This window comes from Periophthalmus magnuspinnatus, chromosome 6, assembly GCF_009829125.3.
Source record: "Periophthalmus magnuspinnatus isolate fPerMag1 chromosome 6, fPerMag1.2.pri, whole genome shotgun sequence".
NCBI classification, from domain to species: Eukaryota; Metazoa; Chordata; class Actinopteri; order Gobiiformes; family Gobiidae; genus Periophthalmus; species Periophthalmus magnuspinnatus.
In genome coordinates, this window is record NC_047131.1 from 30,348,432 (window position 1) to 30,373,171 (window position 24,740).

A 24,740-nucleotide genomic window follows, 5' to 3' on the forward strand; every position below is an offset into this window, starting at 1 on the left:
GTCCTTTTAGAATAATCCTTTCTTTATCTCATCTTTAGGTCTTATATTTGTTCTGAAAAAGCGCAAAATGACACAAACTGTTCAAGAAAGCTTAAATTTTGTCCTGTTAATGCGATTTATTTTAGTATAAATACCTGCTCAAATGAGTATCTAGTATCGGTACTAGTTTTAGTATCAGTTAGCATTTCATTTCTGATGCTTTTGACGACCCGATCAGCAGTGGTGGAAAGTAACGGGAACTATTCAGTCATTTCTGTTGAACCAAATTTGCATGAAATACTTTTACTTTTTACTCTTTCAGTACATTTTTAAACAGTTTTACTTCAGTACAATGAGTATTATTTTGCTGCAGTATCTGTATTTTTACTTAAAAAACAAAACTGAGCACTTGTTCGACCTCTGTGCATCAGGATAAACATTTGCATTCGACACACCGGCCCCAAAAACCTCAAACATTTAGCATTTTCTGCAAAACTGCACAAGAATCACAGCAAACGGTTGTGGCTAATTAATAAGTCTACAGTGGTCCCTCGTTTATCGTGGGGGTCACGTTTTAAAAATAACCCGCAACAGGCGAAATCCGTGAAGTATCAGCTTTATTTTTACAGTTATTCTCTATGTTTTTGCTGTAAAACCCCTCACCACACACTTTATACACTTTTCTCACACAGGCGTTAACATTTTCTCACATTTCTCTCTCGTTTAAACTCTCTCAAAGTTCAAACCTTCGTAGGCGTCTTTGTCGGTGCAGAACGTTTCATCGACATTGTGGGTTTTGTCGGGGAGAAAACAAATTGCAAACGTACAGCACTTCAGAGTCACACTGAGATCCAACGTTTATGTAAATTTGTCTGAACACATTCTGTACTGGACAGGAGACACGGCACAGAGGAGACTGATGGACAATGGTCTACAGTCCAACAGCCAATCAGGACGCAGGACACAATGGTCTACAGTCCAACAGCCAATCAGGATGCAGAATGTTATTATTTTAGATGTTTTGGGAGTTTAAACTGTTTTATCGACACACATATTAGTCTTTGGAGTCTCTAGCTCCACTGCAGACACATTCATCGTCTGAGTTGACAACACATTTACAAAAACTCAATCAGCTTGATGAGCGAATGAGACGCGTGAATTAAAGTGACTCGTGGACGATGCAGCAGCGTAAAGCTCAGTGTTTACGTCCACAAAAATGTCTCCCTGAAGAGAAGCAGCATTGATTTTTTAACATCGTCATAAAAAAGCAGCAAGTTTCACAGACAAAACCAGAAAAGTGACAGTGAGTTGCCAAAAACTAGTTATGTACGAGAACGAGATGTTAGAGCCACAAGAACCATCTCACACTCTGAGGACTAAACCAGGACTAAACCAGGGCTAAACCAGGACCAAAGCAGGACCAAAGCAGGACCAAAGCAGGACTAAAGCAGGACTAAAGCAGGACTAAAGCAGGACTAAAGCAGGACCAAAGCAGGACCAAAGCAGGACTAAAGCAGGGCTAAAGCAGGGCTAAAGCGGGACTAAACCAGGACTAAAGCGGGACTAAAAAAGGACTAAACCAGGACTAAAGCAGGACCAAAGCAGGGCTAAACCAGGACTAAACCAGGACCAAAGCAGGACCAAAGCAGGACCAAAGCAGGACTAAACCAGGACTAAACCAGGATCAGACCAGGACCAAAGCAGGACTAAACCAGGATCAGACCAGGACTAGACCAGGACTAAAGATGGACTAAGCCAGGACTAAGCCAGGACTAAACCAGAGACTAAACATGGACTAAACATGGACTAAACCAAGACTAAAGCGGGACTAAAAATGGACTAAACATGAACTGAAGCTGACTAAAGTTGGACTAAAGTTGGACTAAAGTTGGACCAAAACCTCTTTGAATTACTTTGTGAACGAGTTGTGCTGTACAAATAAACTCGCCTTGTCTTGCACCAATCCAACTCTTTCAGCTCTGATACCGATATCGATACTTTACCTTTAAGCCTCTGTCGATACCCGATATTAACCGATACCAGTGTAGGGAAGAAAATGGCACATATTTCCTGAAAAACACAGTTCACTCATCAAACAAAAGATCGTGAGCCGTGTTAATCGTGTTACGTAAGTGTTATTTATCAAAGCACTGAGCAGCTTTGTATGAATAAAAGTTCAAACATTATGAAAGAGCCAAACTCAGACTGTAAATGGACTCGTTACGTCCAATTAAAGGCGTAATCGCAACATCAGCTTAACATTTATCATAGAACCGATGGAACCGATGCTCGATCCAGCCAATTTTTCAGTATCGGCGCTGATATTTCCTGCCAGTATCGGTATCGGTGCATTTCTAACCAGATCCCATTCGATCAGAACTGTAATCTGACGCAAAGAAATCAAGACTCTGGCACAAATTCATCTTAATCTCTCGCAGATATTAATAACACAACTTGTATTTGTTTTAGAATTGGCTGGACGAGAACAAAAAACTGCGATCCATTTTGATTTTTTTTTCATGAATTTCGTTTCTGATCATAACATTTTTGCATTACGGGGCGGCGGAACGTTTAATTCTCAAGGGAGGGAGGTTATTTCACAGCCTTGACCTCAATCCAGAAGGCTGCGGGCTCATTTGAACAGTGCGAGACGCCGCTGCCAAGAGACGCTCGCTCGAGAAAACGCTTCAACACAATCAGCCATTTCACACTAAATGTCTCGGTAATTTGATGTCGTTAAAGATATTCAGACCGTATTATGTCAGTCCAACAGAAATGAAACATGTCTTTAAATGTGTTAGTTAAAGTAAAAGCATTAGACTGTAAAAAGTAATCACAAAACTGCAGAATCATCACGTTATGGCCTATATTCTGTTTTTGCGTCATTATAAACGATATAGTTGATATTCAGTTTATTTGTACAGCACAAGTCGTACACAAAGTAATTCAAAGAGCTTCACGGAATAAGAAAGAAATAAAACCTTTCAGTCATTTTCAGCTGAACAGAACAGTTTGAGTCTGGATTTACCGTCAAAGTCGAGGCCTGAGTCACGTCTTCAGGAAGAAAGTTTCAGGTTTAAACTGGACAAAACTGAAACGCTGATGTTTAGTCCTGACTCTGGGTGTCACTAAAGCAGAACTAAAGAAGGACTAAAGCAGGACTGAACCAGGACTAAAGAAGGACTGAACCAGGACTAAAGCAGGACTAAAACAGGACTGAACCAGGACAGAAGCAGAACAGAAGCAGGACTAAAGCAGGACTGAACCAGGACTAAAGCAGGACTGAACCAGGACTAAAGCAGGACTGAACCAGGACTGAACCAGGACTAAAGCAGGACAGAAGCAGGACTAAAGCAGGACAGAAGCAGGACTAAAGCAGGACAGAAGCAGGACTAAAGAAGGAATGAACCAGGACTAAAGCAGGACTGAACCAGGACTAAAGCAGGACTGAACCAGGACTGAACCAGGACTAAAGCAGGACAGAAGCAGGACTAAAGCAGGACTGAACCAGGACTAAAGCAGGACTGAACCAGGACTAAAGCAGGACTGAACCAGGACTAAAGCAGGACTGAACCAGGACTAAAGCAGGATTGAACCAGGACTAAAGCAGGACTGAACCAGGACTAAAGCAGGACTAAAGCAGGACTAAAGCAGGACTGAACCAGGACTAAAGCAGGACTGAACCAGGACTAAAGCAGGACTAAAGCAGGACAGAAGCAGGACTAAAGCAGGACTAAAGCAGAACTGAACCAGGACTAAAGCAGGACTGAACCAGGACTAAAGCAGGACTGAACCAGGACTAAAGCAGGACTGAACCAGGACTAAAGCAGGACTGAGCCAGGACTAAAGCAGAACTGAACCAGGACTAAAGCAGGACAGAAGCAGAACAGAAGCAGGACTAATGCCGGACTAATGCGGGACTAAAGCGGGACTAAAGCAGGACTAAAGCAGGACGAAACCAGACTGGGACTAGACCGGGACTAAACCAGGATTAAACCAGGACTAAAGCAGGAGGCTGGTCCCTGAAATCCTCAGAGTGAGATGGTTCATGCGGCTCTAACAAAGCAACATTCACAATATTATCCATATTTTGAGCATCTGTCCATCTCACACAAATAAGACCATTTTTCTTTTTTTAATTTAAAGCTTTAGATTTACCAACACTGAGGTAAAACACGTGCACAACAGTGGACATGGACTACGTGGGGACTCATTAAGACGCCATGTAGACCAGGACGAGTGGACAATAAGACAACAGCTACAGTATGTTCTGGTCATTTTGGTTAAAGCCACATCTCAGGAATGTGACTCCCGCTCTGACAGGAATATAAAACACTCACTTTGTTCAACTTTACTTAGAGTTTCTTAATGTGTAACGTCACGCAGGCCAGAAGAAGAACCGCTTCACAAACACATACACAGAGACACTATAAAAGCTGTCCACATGCACATCTCAGGACTCTCTTCTGTCCTTTTCTGAGAGTTTGTTTGCTTCATCGTTCATTTTACCCGTTTGAAACTCATTAAACTCTTCAGACCGTTTCAGTCTCTTGGTCTTTGACGCTTACACCAGAAACAAACATTCTTACAATATAAACACTTTGTTTTATTTGAATTTTTTTTTTATTATTTTATTTTATTTTTTTATTTTATTTTTAATTATTATCATTTATTATAAATTTTTTTTATTTTATTTTTGTATTATTTTATTTTATTATTTTATTTTTTTATTATTTTATTTTTGTATTATTTTATTTTTGTATTATTTTATTTTATTTTTTTATTTTATTTTTAATTATTATCATTTATTATTATTATTTTTTATTTTATTTTTATTTTATTTTATTATTTTATTTTTGTATTATTTTATTTTTGTATTATTTTATTTTATTTAAAGCTCATGAGGTCAAACTGATTTAACTCACACGCAGCAAACTGACAGGAAAATACAGCAATAAATGTTAATCTAAAAGAAAACTAATCTTACTATATCTATTTATCGTCCAGTACATGACGGACGGGGATCAATATTTACCATGTGGACGTTTTCTTTGCACTTTTGGGTTATTTATTAACATTTTCTCTGCACTTTTGGGTTATTTTTTTAGCTCTAAGATTCAATTTAAGCCGTAAAAGGTCGAATTCATACCTAAAAGATGCAAAGTAAGAACTAAACTGCTTCATTTTTTAACAATATTGTAGATTTTAAATACTTTTTGTGGTATAAATCTGCTCTTACGTCATCGTGTCAGTGAAATATTTACTTCAGCACTTCAAAACGCGTGATCATAAGCGGCGTATCTTTGCCGTCACGTCCGCGCACGCTACTTGTTCTCGACAGGTGAAGAAACAAAATCAAACAACTCCAACGTACACAAAGATCCGGCGGGACTTTAACACGCCACATTAAACCACGTCCAAGTTATTCTTCAGGGGAGAATTAACCCAGATGAACTTTTGTTTGCTCCGGTTTTATCTCCCGTTTATTTTCCCCCACACGTTTTTCGTCGAGTCTTGGAGCTGAAACTGGAATTTTCCACAGCCAGGTTCTCTGCAGTTTAAACCAAACAAAAACGCGCACACCAACGCAACGCCATTTCCTCCCTCAAATGTGCGAGCCCGTATAATTTTAGAGCACGTACTTCGCAGGTGCAGACGACCGCAACGCTGGAAGTAATGAATTCTCTGCGGAGACATGGGCGTCCCTCGTCGTGCATGAAAAAGGGAGCGTGGTTAAATGTGCAGATCTGATGAAAATGTGTGTGTTTGTGTGTGTGTGTTCGTGTGCGTTACGACCAGCAGGGATAATATCGGGTCCACTGAGGCAGCAGCCTGGGGGGAGGACACAGGTGCTGCATTCGACGCCATCGGAAGAATTGTCAGTGTGCGGCAGAGACAGGAGCGTGCAATGGTAAAAATACACACATAAAAGTACAAATACACACGTACTGTAGGTGCACGGAGAGGTAGGACGGCTGTGGTTGACTAAAATAACTCGCGGTCGTCGACAAAAATGCCCCGCGGATCGATTTGCGGCAGAATGTGTGGCAAAAACGCTCAAAAATGATTTAATAACTAAGATCTGACAATGTATTTGATCAAAACTGCAACTACAACTACTACAACTACAAGAACTGCACAAGAGCTCATGCAAATTCATACACAAAAGGTACTGAAGCTGTGTATTTATGTGAAAAATGCATATACTTCAGATCAGGGGTGTCCAAACTATGGCCCCGGGACCAAATTTGGGCCTCAAACCGGTGTTTATTGGTCCTCAAGCCTCTTGCTGGACCGGCACAACTGATCATAAGCAGTACTTTTTACAGCAAATTAAATTAAATTGTGATACAGACCTAAAATTAATGTGTTTTAAGCTTTTTTTAATACACAGCGGCTCTGTCAAAGCTCGCTCTGGAGTATAAGTCGCACCATCCAAAAAATGCATAATAATCAAGAAAAAAACATATATAAGTTGCATTTTTTGGGGAATTTATTTTACAAAATCTAAGACCAAGAACAGACATTTTATCTTTAAAGTCAAGTTATAATAAAAACAATAAAACATCACGCTAACGTAACACATTTATATTTATTCAGTTCCATGAAGCACAGACAGAACTGAACACGTGTCTGGTTTGTTAACGTAAGATATTAACAGTTAATTAGATAAATAAAGTATAAAAACAAGCAACAAGTTTACTCTGGATCTCATTCCAAATCAATAAACCCACTGAATTTTTTATCGTCGATGTCGCTTCTGAGCAACTTCGCAAACTCCGGAGGTACATGAAGCGACGCAAACTATGAAAAACTATGAAAATATGAAAAAAAGTGACACTTATAGTCTGGAAAACACCGTAGTTAGTTGATTAGTAGTAGAGTTTTGCGCGTCGATGCAAAAGTTGGCGGTTCAAGCCCCGCTCTCGACGTGAACGCGACAGTTTTTTGCGTACGCCGGTGTATGAACGTGTAAATAAATGAGTGGTTTCTTTATAAAAATGCGACTATTGACCATTTACTACAGCCCTGATAGCTACTAAAGACACGCACTACAAACGTTTTACTGGTGAGTCGTCAATCTAACCCTAAACTCACAAAAAAACACGCAAAACCAAGCAGAAACTGTCGAAGTAGCAGTACTGCGCCACAAAGTTTCACAATCAGTCACAAGTCGCCTGATGATGCTATGAACCCCAATAGAGAAAATGAGTAAATGAGTGTTTTTTTCCTTCTCCGTCGTGGAGTATATGGTAAAAAAGCGTCGCTGCGTGAACTCTGCATCTAATTGTAACTATTTATCAGCCCAAACGGAAGAGCCCGGTGTGTCGCTGCAACACTTTAGGATGTGAGAGGATTGACTGCGGCTTCGGGAAAAAGCTCTTCTAAAGATGAGCGCGCAGCCAAAAAACCCTTCCGTGTGAATACTAACTTTGTTACTGAGCATCACGAACAAAAACCCACCATCTCCCGTGTGTCTCCTAAAAGCAGTTCTGATGTGTGTGGGCTGAAAGCAAATTAGCACAAGAGGTAACATAATCGGTTTACTGAAACAAACTAAGCCAAGATGTGAGTGAGATATGAAAGAGGAGAGAGGATATTTTTTGTTGAATCTTAATGCGCTTCCTTTTCACACCAATGAGGACTATTTCTTAAAGCAGGTCTATTCCTCGAAATGGACTTTTCACAGCTTTTAACCTCGTTATAGTTGTTTCCGCTGCTCGTTTACCCTCTCGCTAGTTGTTTTTTGAAGTGATTTGTGCGTGTTTGAGCGATCTTTAACCTTATTTTCAAGACGCCGTATTGGTATTTTCACCCCGTACTCACTTCGTTCTTCAGTTTTATTTATTTTTTATCGGTGATTCAGCCGGATTGCGTAGTTATTTTGGTACAAATGAAACAAAAAACACTGCGACTCGCTAGTTTTGGTCTGTTGAGCTGAGTCGAAAGGCGAAGCTCTCGATTTAACGGTCGGTTTACGTTCCTACGCTCACCTACGCTCACGAGCTTTGGGTAATGACCGAAAGGACGAGATGGCGGATACAAGCGTCCGGAATGAGCTTGGTCACACGGAAGGAGCTCGGCGTAAACCCGCTGCTCCTACGCGTCGAGAGGAGCAGCTGAAGTGGCTCGGGAATCTGGTCCTGGACGCCTCTCTAGGGAGGTTTTTCCGAGCATGTCCGACAAGGAGGAGGTCCAGAGGAAAACCGAAGACACGCCGGAGGAACTGTGTCTCTCGGCTGGACTGGGAACGCCTTGAGGACCCACCGGAGGAGCTGGAGGACGTGTCTGGGGTGAGGGAAGTCTGGGAGTCAATGTTTAAACTGCTGCCCCCACGAAACAGGATAAGCGGAAGAAAATGGATGGATACTCGTAGCGTGATCGGCAGCTGTCCATAGGAGTTACCGACAGCTACACTTCCTCTTCCAAGTCGTTTAAGGTCAAAAAATGCAAAATAATGAAGAAAAAAAACACAAATAAGTCACATTTTTTGGAGAAATTTACTCTGGATCTCACGCCAAATCACTAAATCCATTGAATTCTTCATCGTCGGTGTCGCTTCTGAAGATCTCCACCAACTCTAGAGGAAGATTAAGCGCCGCAAACTATGAAAAACTACAAAAAACTACAGAAAACTATGAAAAAAGTGCCACTTAGAGTCTGGAAAATACGGTAATTAGTTGATTTGTAGTAGAGTTTTGCCCGCTGATGCGAACGTTGCCGGTTCAATCCCCGCTCTCGACATGAACGCAACAGTTTTTTGCGTACACTGCTGTATCAACGTGTGTGTTTCTTTATAAAAAATGCGACAAGTGATCATTTATTACTGCTCAAAACAGGCACTAAAAACATTTCGCAAAAAGAATTACCGAAAGAGAAAAGATCGTTGGCGAGTAGCCGATCTAACCCTAAACTTTAAGACGAATATTGCGATTTAAAACGTGCAAATTCTGACGTAACGATCCGCGGTTGTCGTAGATTAAACCTCACACAAGCACAATACGTCCACTTTAAAGAAAACGTATGAGAAATTAAAGCACAGGCGCGATGAAAGAAGTCGCTGACGACGTTTAAAGCTACTAAACAGCACTTTTAACAAGACGACGTTGGATTTAAGGCACCGGGATAGAATTTAATGGGTAAGCAGATTTAAAGATTGATCTGAAGTCTAATTAATGTGGTACTTTAAGTCGTGGAACTTGAGTAAGACAGAGGCATGCTTTGTTGTCCCAGTGATTAAGTGTGATTCTATCTCATTAAAAAGTGCAGAGGTTGTGAAATAGTATTAGAAAGAGAAGTTAAAGCAGTGGATTTGAGTTTAACGTCTTAATTAGTTCTAGTGAGAGTAGGATCATCACAATTAAAACCCCAAAAAAACAAAATTATATCAGTCTTGTGCACTTGTAACATAACAATGAATCAAAAAGCTGCCAAAAAAACAGAAGTAACCAGCTGATTTTGAAGTACAGACTTATTTTGTCGTGTGGGCGTCTTCCACATATTGTACAACGACAAAGTGAAACAAAGCGACCACAGTGCGCCATTTCCTGGTTTGTTGTAATATCGTTTCCTTATCAAAATCAGGCCCGGAGTTGCGTTTCGTTTCATGTTTAACACACAAACGCTGCAGATTTAGGCTTCAAGTTCTTCTCTCAAACTGAAAACACTCTGTTCCACCTTGTGATGTCATCGTGTGGTGACACAGGAAGTGTTTTTAAACTCCACACGCCTTCACTAGAATCATTTGGATGATTTCAGCCCTGGATTTGCTCATTTCTACTAAACTAAAGGAAAGAAACGTAGCTGTTAACTTGGAAAATGACCACTTCATGACATCACAAGGTGGAACGGAGCATTTTGAGGTTTGGAGATGCACTCAAACATGTGTGAATGAAACAAAACACAAATCCAGGTATGTTTTTTTGGGACATTAAATATGATCTTTAAAGGTTTAACTGCCTCCGTTTCCTTTTCTAATCAAAAAGGACTGGACTAATTACATAGCTCATAGTTCAATATATAAAAAACAACTATTTTTTATCTATTAAGCTGCTCGTTTTTGACGTTTTTTGTCACTGACGCACTTATTATCAGCTGGATTTTTTTACACAAAGCAAAGGCAAGTTTATTTGTACAGCACAATAAGTACACAAAGTGCTTTACAGAATAAGAAAGACGTTAAAATCACACAAATCGGAACATAAATAATCACAAATAATCATCATAAAATTAACAATAAAGCAAAAGAACTAAGCTTAACAGTCAACAGGGGTCACAAAAAGGTCAAACTAAAAGTGCACACTACAGTCATCGCACAGTTTTCATTATTTCAGTCAGTTTGTCCACCAATCCAAGACATTTTATACCCACACATGCAAATATTCAGTACAAATTGGCAATTCCAGGGCTGAAATCATCCAAATTATTTTAGCGAAGGCGTGTGGAGTTTAAAAAACACAGCGGAGCACTTCCTGTATCACCACACGATGACATCACGAGGTGGAACTCAGCGCAAACATGCAGGACACAGATCAGAAAATGGCGTAACATGGGGCCTTTAATTAATACACACACATTTAATCTTTAATTCACCTCTAAAGGTCATAGGTCAACACTTGTACATTTTTACAACCGCAGCAACGACAAACATGTAAAAAACGGCATAACGCGCCACCTCGGCTAAATAAAATGCAAAAGACTGATGCAATAAACTATTTTTTAAAGCTTATAGTCACTTTTATTCAAAACATCAAATAAATAAGCAGCTAAAATTTAAATGCATTAAAATAAAGACTAGCTAATGATTTTCTATGCACATTAGCGTTAGCATTGAGACGCAAACCTCTCACAAACACAAGCGTCCTCTAGTTTTTAAACCTGCCGTCAGTGACATCCCCCTCCACCGTCTTATCTTTAAATATTTATTCATTTTACCGTGACTCGGCTAAAACCTCCGAGAGATAAAACTGGACAGGAAGTAGTGACGCTCACAGTGAGTTTGTGCGCGGAGCCGATCGAGGTGACGCGACTCCTGAACGTCGGACCCTAAAGCCAAAAGATAAGAGACGAGACACTGTACCGAGGCAAAGTCAAAGAGATGTGTGCGGAGATTAAGACGGAGACGGGACGAGACGCACGGGACCTAATCGAAAAATGAAGGTCGGCGGAAAACAGAAGACGAGGACTCGAGATAAAACTTGTGCTTTACGTTTAGGTTAGACAGCGCGGCGGCAACATTTGGGGAAAATATATCGAATTGTGTTTTTTTTTCTGACAATAACTGGGATTTAGATTAGATTTGCGGTTTGTTTTTTAATAAAATATTCCGTTCAAAGTTCACATTTTGCAGGAGAATTGACAAAACACTGATGTGAACCGCCATGAACTACGCATATATTTTTTATTTGTCTTTATTTCTACACGGAGAGACTCCTTTTCACGGACGCTCGGTTAAAATACGGAAAAATACAAACAAAAACAAAACAAATCACTACACATAGATCCATTTAAAACACTAAAAACAGGAGCAGGAGCGATTATAAATGTTTATCACCAGATTATTAAAGTGCATTAGTGGCACCAGTGGATCCAGTTTTGCGCGTTCTTGAAATATTTTCCATTTTTGGGAAGCAAAGGAACCAAAAGCGGCCGGAATGAGTCCTCCCTTAGAGACAGGGTGAGGAGCTCGGAGTAGAGCCACTGTTCCTCCAGGTCGAGAGGAGCAGCTGATGCGGCTCGAGCGCCTCCCTGGAGAGGTGTTCAGGGCATGTCCCACGAGGAGGACGCCCCGAAGAACAATGACCAAGGACACGCTCAAGGAACGATGTCTCTGGACTGACTTGGGAACACCTTATGGGTCCCGCTACAGGAGCTGGAGGACGTGTCTGGGGGGAGGGAAGTCTGGGAGTCCCTGCTTAGACTCCTGCCCTCACGACCTGGCTCCAGATAAGCGGAAGAAAATGGACGAATGGAAGCATTTTTTTCGCATTTCAGTTCTAGTACGGCGAGGTTTTAGACCAGGGGGGTCAAACTCAATTTCACCGAGGGCCAATTTGCATAGATGTAAAAAAAAATGACTGTAACTGCCTATTTACCGATAAACTGACATTTTAAGACAGTCCATACATTTAAATTTACCTTGTCGCGGCCACATAAAATGACACGGCGGGCCAGATTTCACCCCTGGGCCTCGAGTTTGACATAGACAATCATGAGATCTTAAAAGTGCTAAACGTTTTCCCTTATAAATACACTTTATACAGTGTTTTTCTGACAGATCGCGACGGCCAACCTACTTTTTCCACAGAGAATACAAGAACCACATTTCAAAACATGTATAAATCGTTAATTTCTGCTATTTATTTATCGCAACTCATGATTTTTAACATGTTTGTTGTAGATTTAGATTCATTTTTGTGGTTTAAATCTGCTCTTGGGTTGCGTCAGCGGCATAAATTTGTTTCAGTACTATCATTTATCATCTAGATTTACTCCAGAAGTATATATATGCCGTTTTAAAATGTGTTATCGTGACTACGTTTGAGGGATTAAGCAGCTAGGGGCACTCACGCCGTCCCGGGTCAACACGCGAGAAAAACGAACGGAATTTATAGAGAAGATGACAAAAGGTTAACCAGCCACTGACATTTAAATTCAACGCACACAACCAATACCTTGAAGCAAATACGCACAGCTGCTCAAATACATCCAGCTCTTTAAATAGAGTGTAAACTTTCAACGGGAGAAAGGGAAGTTTGGTCTGACAGCCCTGAGAGAAAGACGCCGTCCTCGTGTTCAAAAGCCGCCGCTGACATGGTAATCAAGCCACCGAGCAGCTTGAGACGCCGAACAAAAGAGTGACAAAGTGTCGCTATTGTCCCCCCGATCCTCCTGCTCCTCTGCCGCCGCGAGAAACATCCACTCCGGGATGAGTAAACACTTGGACCAAGAGAAAAGCAAGTAGAAACACGTCTAATGAAAGGTGACAACAACGCAACTCAGCAGCAGCTCCAAAGAACACAGTTAGGCAAACGCACGGCTTTAGGGTTGCAAATGAGAGAGGAGACGGTGCACGGTTGTATTCTTTGAGTTGTAGCGGCTGTACGAGATCAGTCTGGTTGTATTTTTGCAGTAAAATGTCAAAAAATGGAAGCTACACAACCGAATTTAAGTTTCTACGCACTTAAAGGCTCCATGTTACACTATTTTCTATCTTATAATGTTGTTTCCTCATCGTAAACAGACCTAGAGTTGTGTTATTTAACGCGAAAATCCTGCATATTTAGGCTGAGTTCTTGTCTCAAACAGAAAACACCCTGCTCCACCTTGTGATGTCATCATGTGGCGACACAGGAAGTGCTCCGCTGTGTTTTTAAACTCCACACACCTTCATTTCTAGAGTCATTTGGATCATTTAAGCTCCGGAAATGCCAATCTTCTACTAAACTATAGGTAAAATTTAGCGTTTAACTTGAAAACTACCACTTTATGACATCACGAGGTGCAACAGAGCGTTTTGAGCTTTGGAAATACAGACAGACTAATAATAAACATAGTCAAACGTGCGTGAATGAAACAAAAACAACTCCAGGGATGTTTTTGAGGAGGTTACAGCGTTCAAACATGCCTTAAAGCTCACAAGAGTCAATTTAGAGTAATATAAGATCGTTAAATATTCATGAAGATGCAACGGACAAAATGTGTGAAGGGACGGTCCCAGTCACCACGGCAACTCTTTCATGGATGTTTAAGAGTAATAAGATGACAATTTAGTAGAGATGTAACAATATCCATATCCCTCTGTGTGATATTTTTACATTTTTACACATTTATTGCGATATTTTGTGGCAACTAACCAAATTATGACTATGCTTTTCCTTTTTAAAATGTCTCGACAAGTCTTTAGTTTTGTCATAATTCAAATAATTAAGATTTAAAATAGCTTAATGAGTTATTTCTTCATGAAGTTTGCGCTGGAACAGAGCAAAGGATCATGGTCTATGTAGTTCCCGTCATGTTGAATCATGTCTGTTGATTAATATGTATTGTCCCATGTCAAAAAAATTAATAAAAATAAAATAAAAAATTAATTAATAAATTAATTAATAAAAAATATATAAATAAATGAAAAATAAATAAAAGAAAAAAGAAAAAGAAAATTTAAAAAAAGAAAAGTAGTCTGGTGGAATAGAGCAAAGGATCATGGTCTATGTAGTTCCCTCTTTTTTTTTTTTTGCTGATTCTGCACCAAAGCAATGAATTTAAGCAGAGAGATTTGTAATTCTGATATGTTGTGATGGGCCACAGTATTTTTTTACTTTTAACTACAGGAAATCACGATATTTTGTTATTTTTACATCCCTACAGTCTGAATCTGACCTGTAAATGGCCTAATTTCATCTGATTACAGCTGCATTCTAGAAAAACACTATAAACACAAGTTTGTTTGGCATCGCTTTCTCAGACTTTGTCCTATATGAGTCTTCATGAAGTCTGTACTGGAACAGAGCAAAGGATCATGGTCTATGTAGTTCCCTTTGTTATTTTTTTAGCTGATGCTGCACCAAAGCAATGAATTTAAGACTTAGAAACTTGTTGTCCCTCACTATAATGAGGTCTCGCTGTTTCACGCATTTTTTTGTTCAATTTTACATACTTTTTTTACATCGTATGAACGTGCATTGTGTCCTGCGTCCTGATTGGCTGTTGGACTGTAGACCATTGCGTTCTGCGTCCTGATTGGCTGTTGGACTGTAGACCATTGTCCATCAGTCTCCTCCGTGCCGTGTCTCCTGTCCAGTACAGAATGTGTTCAGACAAATTTACATAAACGTTGGATCGGAGTGTGACTCTGAAGTGCTGTACGTTTGCAATTTGTTTTCTCCCCGACAAAACCCACAATGTCGATGAAACGTTCTGCACCGACAAAGACGCTTACGAAGGTTTGAACTTTGAGAGAGTTTAAACGAGAGAGAAATGTGAGAAAATGTTAACGCCTGTGTGAGAAAAGTGTAAAGTGTGTGGTGAGGGGTTTTACAGACAAAAACAGAGAATAATGTAAAATATAAAGCTGATACTTCGCAGATTTCACCTGTTGCGGGTTATTTTTAGAACGAAACCCCGCGATAAATGAGGGACCGCTGTGTAATAACAATATAAAGACTATATTTTAACAATGCTGCTGTAATGTGCTAAAAAGTGTCTGTACGTGTCTTGGTTGAGGTTCAAGTTTAGCCAAGAATTAACCAAAAAATGAACCAGAAAAAGACAAATCACTTTACACTTTACACCCTTGTTTGGATGATTACAGTTTGGTTAATTTACTTTTTGTTTTGTTTGTTAATTTTATATTTTTCAAACATAATCCATTACAGAGGATATGTGCGATATTCTAACGAGGGACCAGTTTATTGCGATGGCCCACGATACTCGTTATTGCGAGACTTTTAACGATACGACATCACAACATTCCGTTATTTTCACATCCGACCCTGACGACTCCTGGACACTTTCACGCGTTTACACTTCGAGCTCTGGTTGCCGTCGCTTTCCGTTAAAACGCCACACGCACAGGTCGTTTTTTTTGGGCGTCTCCCGTCTCGGCCTTTGTCCCGTATTCGAGATCCCTCCCCTCGTCTTTGTGGTTAAACGCCGCAGCCTTGAGAAGAGGTGACCTTTTACATTACCCGCTACTACAGAAGACTCATTCTGAACAGCGGGGCGCACACAGACACCCTCTTTGATGATTGATTGAAATCCTGCAAGGTCTGGATCGCTTACAGTAAGGCAACACCAGCGCTGATACAGCCCGGTGCTGAATAGAAACCCGCTGAAAGAAAATCCTTCTGCAGAGGTGGGAAGTAAAGAGAGGAACCGGCGAGCTGCGGTGCTAGGAAACTGACAAATCCCATCACAGCGAGGATCATGATTGTCTGCAGATGATACTCCCACCTGATATCTGTCTCATTGGATTTACTGCGCTTCATTTTCAATCCCCGTTTCTTTAATTGATTCAGATGAGCTTCCCGAACTGGGTTTTTTTCTTTTTCTAAATTGACAACACCTTTTGTCTCCGCAGTGACCGATAAACAACAAGCTAATCTTCAGTTTTTAACAGGAAATTGATCCGGTTACAATTACTTAACGCTGCTCTAGTTTTAATTGGTGAAATGGTAATGGTGCTGCTTAAACCGGTGATTCTCAACCTCGTGTTAAAGACTCAAAAGATTCTCAGTGGTTCCTTAAAAAAGAAGAAGCTCAGAATAGAAGCAATGGCGCGTTAAAGCTTCAATATTATGCAAAACTGACTCTTAAGAGCTTTAAGTCGTGTTATAATGTGGTTATCTTATCAAAAACAGACCTGGAGTTGTGTTTTGCTGTTTGAGTAACACTTTAATATCAGTCTGTCTTCATCTCCAAAGCTCAAAACGCTCTGTTCCACCTCGTGATGTCATCAAGTGGTAGTTTTCAAGTTAACTACTACTGTATTTTCCGGAGTATAAGTCGCACCAGACAAAAAAATGCATAATAATGAAGAAAAAAAACATATTTCACATTATATAAGTCGCATCTGAGTATAAGTCGCACCCCCGGACAAACTGAAAAAAAGTGCGACTTAATTATTAGCATTTATATTGACTTCCTTTACAAAGTTTCTCTTATAGTCGGTCTTTCAAATACTAGTCCTGTTGCTCATTTAAACAAACTCTATAATTCATCTTTTCACCGTGTTTGTCTTTTGTTTCTTACATTAAAGGTCCTGGATTACACAAAATTGACTTATATGAGCTTTACGTCGTGTTATACTGTCGTTACGTCGTCAAAAACAGACCTGGAGTTGTGTTTTGTTGTTTGAGTCACACTTTATTATTAGTCTGTTACATCTCCAAAGCTCAAAACGCTCTGTTCCACCTCGTGATGTCATCAAGTGGTAGTTTTCGAGTTAACAGCTCGTTTTTACCTTTAGTTCCGTCGAGATCAGCAGTTCCATGGTTATATTCACTGTTAAAACCTGCACTTAATTGATTTTTATTTTGGTTTGGACGGTAGGAAACGTCTCGTCCTGGACTTGGGGACATTGTATTTTCTCCTGATGTTAAAGATGAACTGTTTTATGATGGAATTGTAATTTGTCCTGGGACTAAACTTGTGAAGCAGCAGGAGATAAATCTGATACAAATCATCTTTTCTTTTGTAACATTAATGAATTTGTGCACAGTCCCTGACAAATAAAGAAAGAAAGAAAGAAGGAATGAGCTAAAGAGTGAAAGAAAGTATGAAAAAAAGAGCGAAAAGGCGAAATAATGATGAAAAATGAAAGAGCAAAAGAAATAAAGAGCAAAAGAAAAGAAATAAAGAGCAAAAGAAAAGAAATAAAGAGCAAAAGAAAAGAAATAAAGAGCAAAAAATGAAAGAGCGAAAGAAAGAAAGAAATAAAGAGCAAAACAAAGAAATAAAGAGCAAAAGAAAGAAATAAAGAGCAAAACAAAGAAATAAAGAGCAAAAGAAAGAAATAAAGAGCAAAACAAAGAAATAAAGAGCAAAACAAAGAAATAAAGAGCAAAACAAAGAAATAAAGAGCAAAACAAAGAAAGCGAAATAAATAAAGAGCGAAAGAAAGAAAGAAAGATCAAAAGAAAAAAATAAACAAAAGAAAAAAGAAAGAGCGAAAGAAAGAATCCAAATGATTCTATTGAAGGTGTGTGGAGTTTAAAATCACCGTGTAGCACTTCCTGTATTACCACATGATGACATCACAAAGTGGAACAGAGTGTTTTCAGTTTGAGAAAAGAACCTAAATGTGCAGGGCTCGTGTGTTAAACGTGTGAATGAATCAAAACACAACTCCAGGTCTTTGTGACGACAAAACAACATAGATCAGAAAATAGTCCAATATCGTCCCTTTAAATCTGTATGTTCTTACAATCAGTGTCACTTTAAAGGCAGTTCAAGCTCAAGCAAAGGTCACAAACATTTAAAATACATCCAAATATCCATCCGTTTACAGTTAAACCATGTGTTCTCCCATCATTTCATTTAAAAATATCACACTCCACATTTCCACATTTAAAATTACTCAAACACTGTGTCAAAAATGAAGATCGAAGCTGGAAGCAAATACAGATCAGTGTTGAAATCATCCAAATTATTCTAGAAATGAAGGTTTATGGAGTTTAAAAACACAGCGGAGCACTTCCTGTATCACCACATGATGACATCACAAGGTGGAACGGCGCGTTTTCAGCTTGAGAGAAGAACTCAGACCTGGAAATGTGTTTTTTTCTGCACAAATCTTGCATATTTAGGCCGTTTTTGACAAGGAAACATTACAAAAATACTGTAACATGGGCCGTTTAATTGCTTCTTATCGCTGTATGACTATTTTTAAGGACGGGTGTTGGTGTCGCCGGCGTAAAAGGTCGGGAAAGCGCTGGCCTAACCCACCTGTTGCGTGAGAAGGATGTCTCTCTTTCGCTCTGTCTTTCTCCCTAAACATCCACCCCCTTTTTGCAGAGAGCGTGCCAGTAAACAGACAGTGGCATCATTCAGCTGCTTCCTCTTCTGCTCGACTTCACACTCGGGCTAAAGTTCTCAGAGGAGAGAGACTGGGAGCTGTTTGCTTCTGTACAACAACAACAACTGATGTATAAAACACTATTTCTTTGTGATATAAAGATGTGACGAGGGGCTCCAACACGATTTAACAACTCTATAATTCCATCCTCAACTATAATATGTGTGTGCGTAACCTTTCGTGTGATAAATATAAGCAATAAAATGTGCAAATAAATACGAGTCACGCGGTCAAATAAAGGTTTATGAAGCTAAAACGATGCACCTCTGATTCAAAAAGGCGTGTCTGTATAAAAACCTGAGCGATACAGCACATCCGTGACACATTTATTCCGTAAAAAGACTTTTCTAGAGCGTCTCGTCGTCACATTCTTTAACCTGGATGTGAAACTCTGCAGGAGACAAAAGGCAGACGTGTGAAAAGGCTCCTGACGGGCCTCACTCTAACATGAAAGAGCACAGAACAAGAACAGACCAATTAAACAGAGACGACTCGGCTCGCTGCATACGGTACGTCCCGGGTTTGACACGTTCAGACACGTAAAGTTTATGGCAGATTGCGTCCTGAGCCGTGCAGAGATCGTATTTGCGTAAGTCTAAAGTCGGAAAAAAAAACGTCAAAGAAAGATTAACGCGCATTTCTGTTATATTTGTCTAAAATAAATGGCAAATAAGGCTTGTTTGGTTAACTATTTGAGATTTAAACCTGCAAATGTGGCTCTACAGGAGTAAAAATGACCATAAGAAACAAGACAAGAGCTAAAAATGGGAGAAGTGACATTAAAGGTAAATCGTTTCCATGACAGCAGCACAGCCTGTGGGTCTGAAAACACAATGAACAAACTGCTCTGCGTTGATCCATCTACGAGAACCTTTACTTACTTCATGCATTTCTTTCTAACCGGTGTTTAAATAGTAAAAAATAATTCACGTAACGTTTCAACCGAAGCGTCCGCACGTTCAGCCCCGGGTTTCACGCATCAGACCAAAGCTCCTCCTCGACGGTCATGGACTGAATGTTTTGTGAATGCGTTTGACGTGTTTACATGTGTAATCACTACAGATCAATAGAGCCCTGTATGCTCTGCCTCCTCAGTGGAGCTGTTGATGCTCGAAAACAGAGAGGCTGTTGTCCATGTGGGTGGCCGCATAAATGTGGCACTCATCTAATATGCACCACGGCGCTACCTGCCAACTTACTTCCTTATTAGAATTCTGATTAAACGGGCTGGTCTGGCCGGGACACTATTATTAATTAATGTTGGCCGTTCCCCCTGTCGTCTTTAAAGCAGATAAAAACATCAAAATGTGTCTTGACGTGGTTAATAAATGCTGAACGGCTCTTGACCCGTGTGAATGATGGAACAGATAAAGTGGAATCAATAGTTTTTCTTGCTCGTCAGTAAAATTCTGAGGCACTTCCTTGTTTTTCCTACGGCGAGTTGACAGCCAATCGCAAGGCTCCGTGCTAGTCTGGATAATTTAGCGTTGAAATTGAGCGTTTTACAGAGTTACGACAAGTTACGGCGAGAGTTAGAGACAGAATGATGGAACAGATAAAGTGGAATCAATAGTTTTTCTTCAGCTCGTCAGTAAAATTCTGAGGCACTTCCTTGTTTTTCCTACGGCGAGTTGACAGCCAATCGCAAGGCTCCGTGCTAGTCTGAATAATTTAGCGTTGAAATTGAGCGTTTTACAGAGTTACGACAAGTTACGGCGAGAGTTTGAGACACAGAGGGACGCGTTATGACGGGGCGAAGTGAGGACGTAAAGCATAAAAACGCCAAGAACAAACTTATTTCCATTATGTCGGTCTGGGTTTTACAACAGAACCTTTGCACGTCGTCAACACAAACCGCTATAACTCTTCCCAACTGAACAAAACGCTATTATTTTCCTTATCTCATTATTATCTAGAGCGATGTAATTATGCGTTTTATACGGCACTAGTGTGGATATTTCCGACGCGCGTTGTGCAACCGTGAGTCATAACCCTATAGTGTTATCTAGTGAATGAAATACTAGCACTGCAGATAAACATGTTGACCTAAGGAGTGGTTTTCTGCTCAAAAGAAAAGCCATTTCTTCTCAAAACGATGAAACTAGATCCTATAACCTCCGCACACATACAAAGTCGTCGAGTCCACGCACAAACCGCACTCACAGGCCAATTTTCTGTCACTTCCAAACCTTTACGGGACACGTTTTTCATAAGAGTTTCAGAGTTGACCCGCTCGGTTACACGGACACGTCTTCCAGCGCTACACACAACAGCAAAACCACTTCCTGTCTGACGAGACCCGCCACCAGAGCCTCGACCCTGGGAAATCGCAGCAGCAATTTGTGAAGAACACAGTCATACAGAAACCCAACGTGTGCTTCGTCAGAACAACTACACAGAACAGTGCTGAATCAGACAGGAAAAGGAAACCTAACCACCACTACCTCTTAATTATTTCTGCTTAGAAGTATTTTGGAAATGACAAAGACAAATAATAGAACAGATGAGCTAAAGAGACAGTTTCTGAAATGACTTTATCTGCACCGGTGAGTCTCCGTCTTCGCGTGATGCTGGAAAGAAAACACGTTCTCGGTTCTTGTCGGTATCGATGGACACCCCAGGATGAGATCAGACATAATAAAACGACCCCGACGTGTTGGTGTCAAGAATGTGCGCGTGTTTGCACAGCCTCACAGCGCCGCGCACACTCCAAGGACATAATCTGTGGAGTATCACTTACATTGACAGCTGCACGGGACCTTGTATATCCTTGTATATCTGTAGTAGGTGACGGTGCCGCAGTTGCCGACGCTATACTCCTTGCTCTTATTACACAACATCATTTACTTTTAAAGGCGATCATTCACGCTGCGCTCGGTGGATGAATCTAATGAAGAGTCCACGGCGAAGTAAGAAGCAAAAAAACACAGGAACACAGGCTGGTACTTTTAGTTTTACACATCGGGAACACAGACATCCACATGACCTTTCGAGTAAACTTCAAGAACTGCGCTTAGACTTACTGTTGACCTCTTTTTCAACCTGATTCAAGGCCACAACCCTGAGAAGGAGACTATGAAACTGCGCTGAAAACATGTGGCACACAGGTCTCGGCTCTGTGCCATGACTTTTAACAGGGTTTTCAGTGTAAGTATAACAAAAACTACTGGTGCTAGTGTCTTCTGTGGACATGTCTCACTCAGATCTAATAAGCAGCTGTGTGGAGACTCTGTGGAGACTGTGGTGACTTGTCTAGTTGCTTAAAATGCTTCAGAGGTATGAAAACATGAGGTATAACTGAGGCTGAGGTGCATTTGTACGCAGAAACATGAGGTAAAGCTGAGGTTGAGGTGCATTTGTGCGCAGAAACATGAGGTTAAACTGAGGCTAAGGTGCATTTGTGCAGAAACATGAGGTAAAGCTGAGGCTGAGATGCATTTGTGCAAAAACATGAGGTATAACTGAGGCTGAGGTGCATTTGTGCGCAGAAACATGAGGTTAAACTGAGGCTGAGGTGCATTTGTGCGCAGAAACATGAGGTTAAACTGAGGCTGAGGTGCATTTGTGCGCAGAAACATGAGGTTAAACTGAGGCTGAGGTGCATTTGTGCGCAGAAACATGAGGTAAAGCTGAGGCTGAGGTGCATTTGTGCGCAGAAACATGAGGTTAAACTGAGGTTGAGGTGCATTTGTGCAGAAACATGAGGTAAAGCTGAGGCTGAGGTGCATTTGTGCGCAGAAACATGAGGTTAAACTGAGGCTGAGGTGCATTTGTGCGCAGAAACATGAGGTTAAACTGAGGCTGAGGTGCATTTGTGCGCATACCTTTCCCGTAATTGAAGTGGAGTTTGATAGTCTTGCCCTGGTTGATGTGCAGGTAAGTAAACCACACAGCTGAGGTGAGCAGCACCAGGAGCAGAAGGAGCTTAAACTGCTTCCGGATCTTCTTCACGGGAAAGCGCAACATCCTCCCTCAAACATCCTCCGGTGTCCGCGCGTAAAAGTGTACGATGTGCCGCGTGTGTGGCGCTGCTGAGGGGGCTGTGCTTGTCCCGGTCACGCCGCTGGCATCATCAGAGCTACAGAGTTACAGCTGCACGGGTCATTTCACTGGATCATTTCACTGGATCCACTGGGTGACGGCAGCTCCAAACGCGTCCTGTCCTCAGACGTGGATATAAACACCTCTGGAGCAGGCATGGCTGGAGCGCACTCCCTCCCCCCCTCTCTCTCTCTGCGCGTAAAGACCGGAGTACAGCTGGTAAACAGTGTTCCTCAGTTGATTCACAGGGCAGCAGGGAAAAGGCAACACATCAAAAGCCGCTAAATTCGCTTAAGAGTGTGACCCAGCGCGCAAAATAGCAGTCCAGCGATAATCTACACAAATCCTCTGCAGCTCAAGCCACTGGTGACACCGCGGCGCTCATTATTCCACCGGCTACTCAAGGATCATCCGGTGCCACGGCTTTAAAAGTATCAAACAGCACGAGGAGCAGTGCAGAGAGGCGCCGCGCTCTGGCATCACCGCGAACACAAAACCACAACGACGAATGGACGAGTTGAATCTTTTTTTTTTTCAAATCAGTGCGAAATGGATTAGGCTCCACGGTCCAGAGGAAACAGCACGAGTCAAAGCACGTCGCCTTTAACAAAGAAGAAACCGGTCAAAGACGAGCGTGTGGACGCAAAGAGCGAGTGTAACCGGAGCCTGGTCTATTGTTACACACAGTTGAGACGAAGCAGCTCCAGGACGCGGCGCGGACACAGATGGAGCGCGTTTTTATTCAAGTCCTGGGAGAGGAGGGGCCATCAGCTGTCACAGACACGCAGCTGGACGTTCAGGCGGTGTGGATGTCAAAGTACAAGCCCCGCGCTGCCCTAACACGCACCTCAGAGTAAATAGACGGTTGTTTTATGACTGTCCGAGGCACGATCCACCGCTGCATCCGCGCGCGCGTCTCCACGGCAGGTGCATCTCAGCAGATAGTCCAAGAAGTGGAGCTCACCCTGTCCGGACCGTGCTCTGTGCGCGTTCCTGGGAGCAGACACTTGGAGTAACACAGTCCTGCGAGCTGCTAGCACTGAGCCTGTGCCTGGTGTTGTTCTCCTGTCACCAGCTCTGCGCGTTCAGGATCCTCCCGGAGGCTCTGGACGCGCGGATTGAAGAGGCAGCTGAGCCCGGAGGAAAAGTCTCTCCACAAACAACAAGAAACATGCTTTTGTTTTGCTACAGTCAAACGCATAAAAGGCATCTCCTTCAGCGCAGCGCTCTGTACGCCCATCAATTGAGCATCTTGACGGTGCAGAGCAACCTAACGCGAGAGGATGAGGAGAGGCAGGTCCAGCGTCCAATCAGGAGAGAGCAGGGCTGGAGAGGGGCGGGCGTTCGGGCTCTCACTGGAGGGCACCTAGGAGCAGGAGAGGGGCGGGTGTTCGGGCTCAGTGTAGGCACCTAGGAGCTGCACACATCCTGGACATTTGGATTAAAACTTCCCGGACCTTCTCACCCTAATTTACAACAAAACTGAAGCACAAAAGCAGCGTGTTAGTCTAAAGTTTCACTCTGGACACGTCTCGCTGTGGTTTTCACTCTCTCACGCCTTAATTGCCTGTTGACATCACCGAGTAGAACCGTCAGAGCGCGCCTTTTACTGCCACCCTATGGTCAAACTGAGAACTGCAGCCTGTTAACCCACATTAAACACAATTTCCAGGCTGATTGTGTCCAGTTATGGTCAAAACTCAGAAGCTGGACTGCGTTTTACCTTTTGATAATGAAATAAATGAAAGTGTGGAAAGAAAAATACTAAACCTAAAAGTGTCAGCATGTATTTTCTCTGATAAACAATCACTTTTCACTGTGTTTTTTTTATACTAATTAGATCAAATCCACCTGCGATGTTTAAAATAAGTCGCCGAGGAAACTAAATTCGCACTTCTAAGAGTAAAAACAAACAGAAATCGTCATCTGCGGGTTAAATAAACGGCGTATTCTTCAAAAAACGAACGCTCCGGAGTCGTGGCGATCAATCGGGACGAGGGATCAAAGGACACGAACCTGGTCTGGATGAGAATGACCTCGATTTAACGTGTCCCAGCTGTGCCTTCAGAATCAGAACGCAAAACTATAATCCTCTGACCGCGTGGATTAAAATGGTAATCATCAGAGCAAACACCGCGGCTAAATG

The 24,740-nt window shown here is 41.6% G+C and overlaps 1 protein-coding gene across 1 annotated transcript in view; it reads right to left on the minus strand.

The window, feature by feature from the left end:
• Positions 1-23,850, minus strand: part of b4galnt4a (beta-1,4-N-acetyl-galactosaminyl transferase 4a) — a 258,847-nt gene extending 234,997 nt beyond the window's left edge. Inside the window, exon 1 of the mRNA XM_033967912.2 lies at positions 22,378-23,850. Coding sequence (XP_033823803.1) covers positions 22,378-22,519 — 142 coding nt within the window. The 5' untranslated portion in view covers positions 22,520-23,850. The remainder of the gene's footprint in view (positions 1-22,377) is intronic.
• Positions 23,851-24,740: the final 890 nt, after the last annotated feature.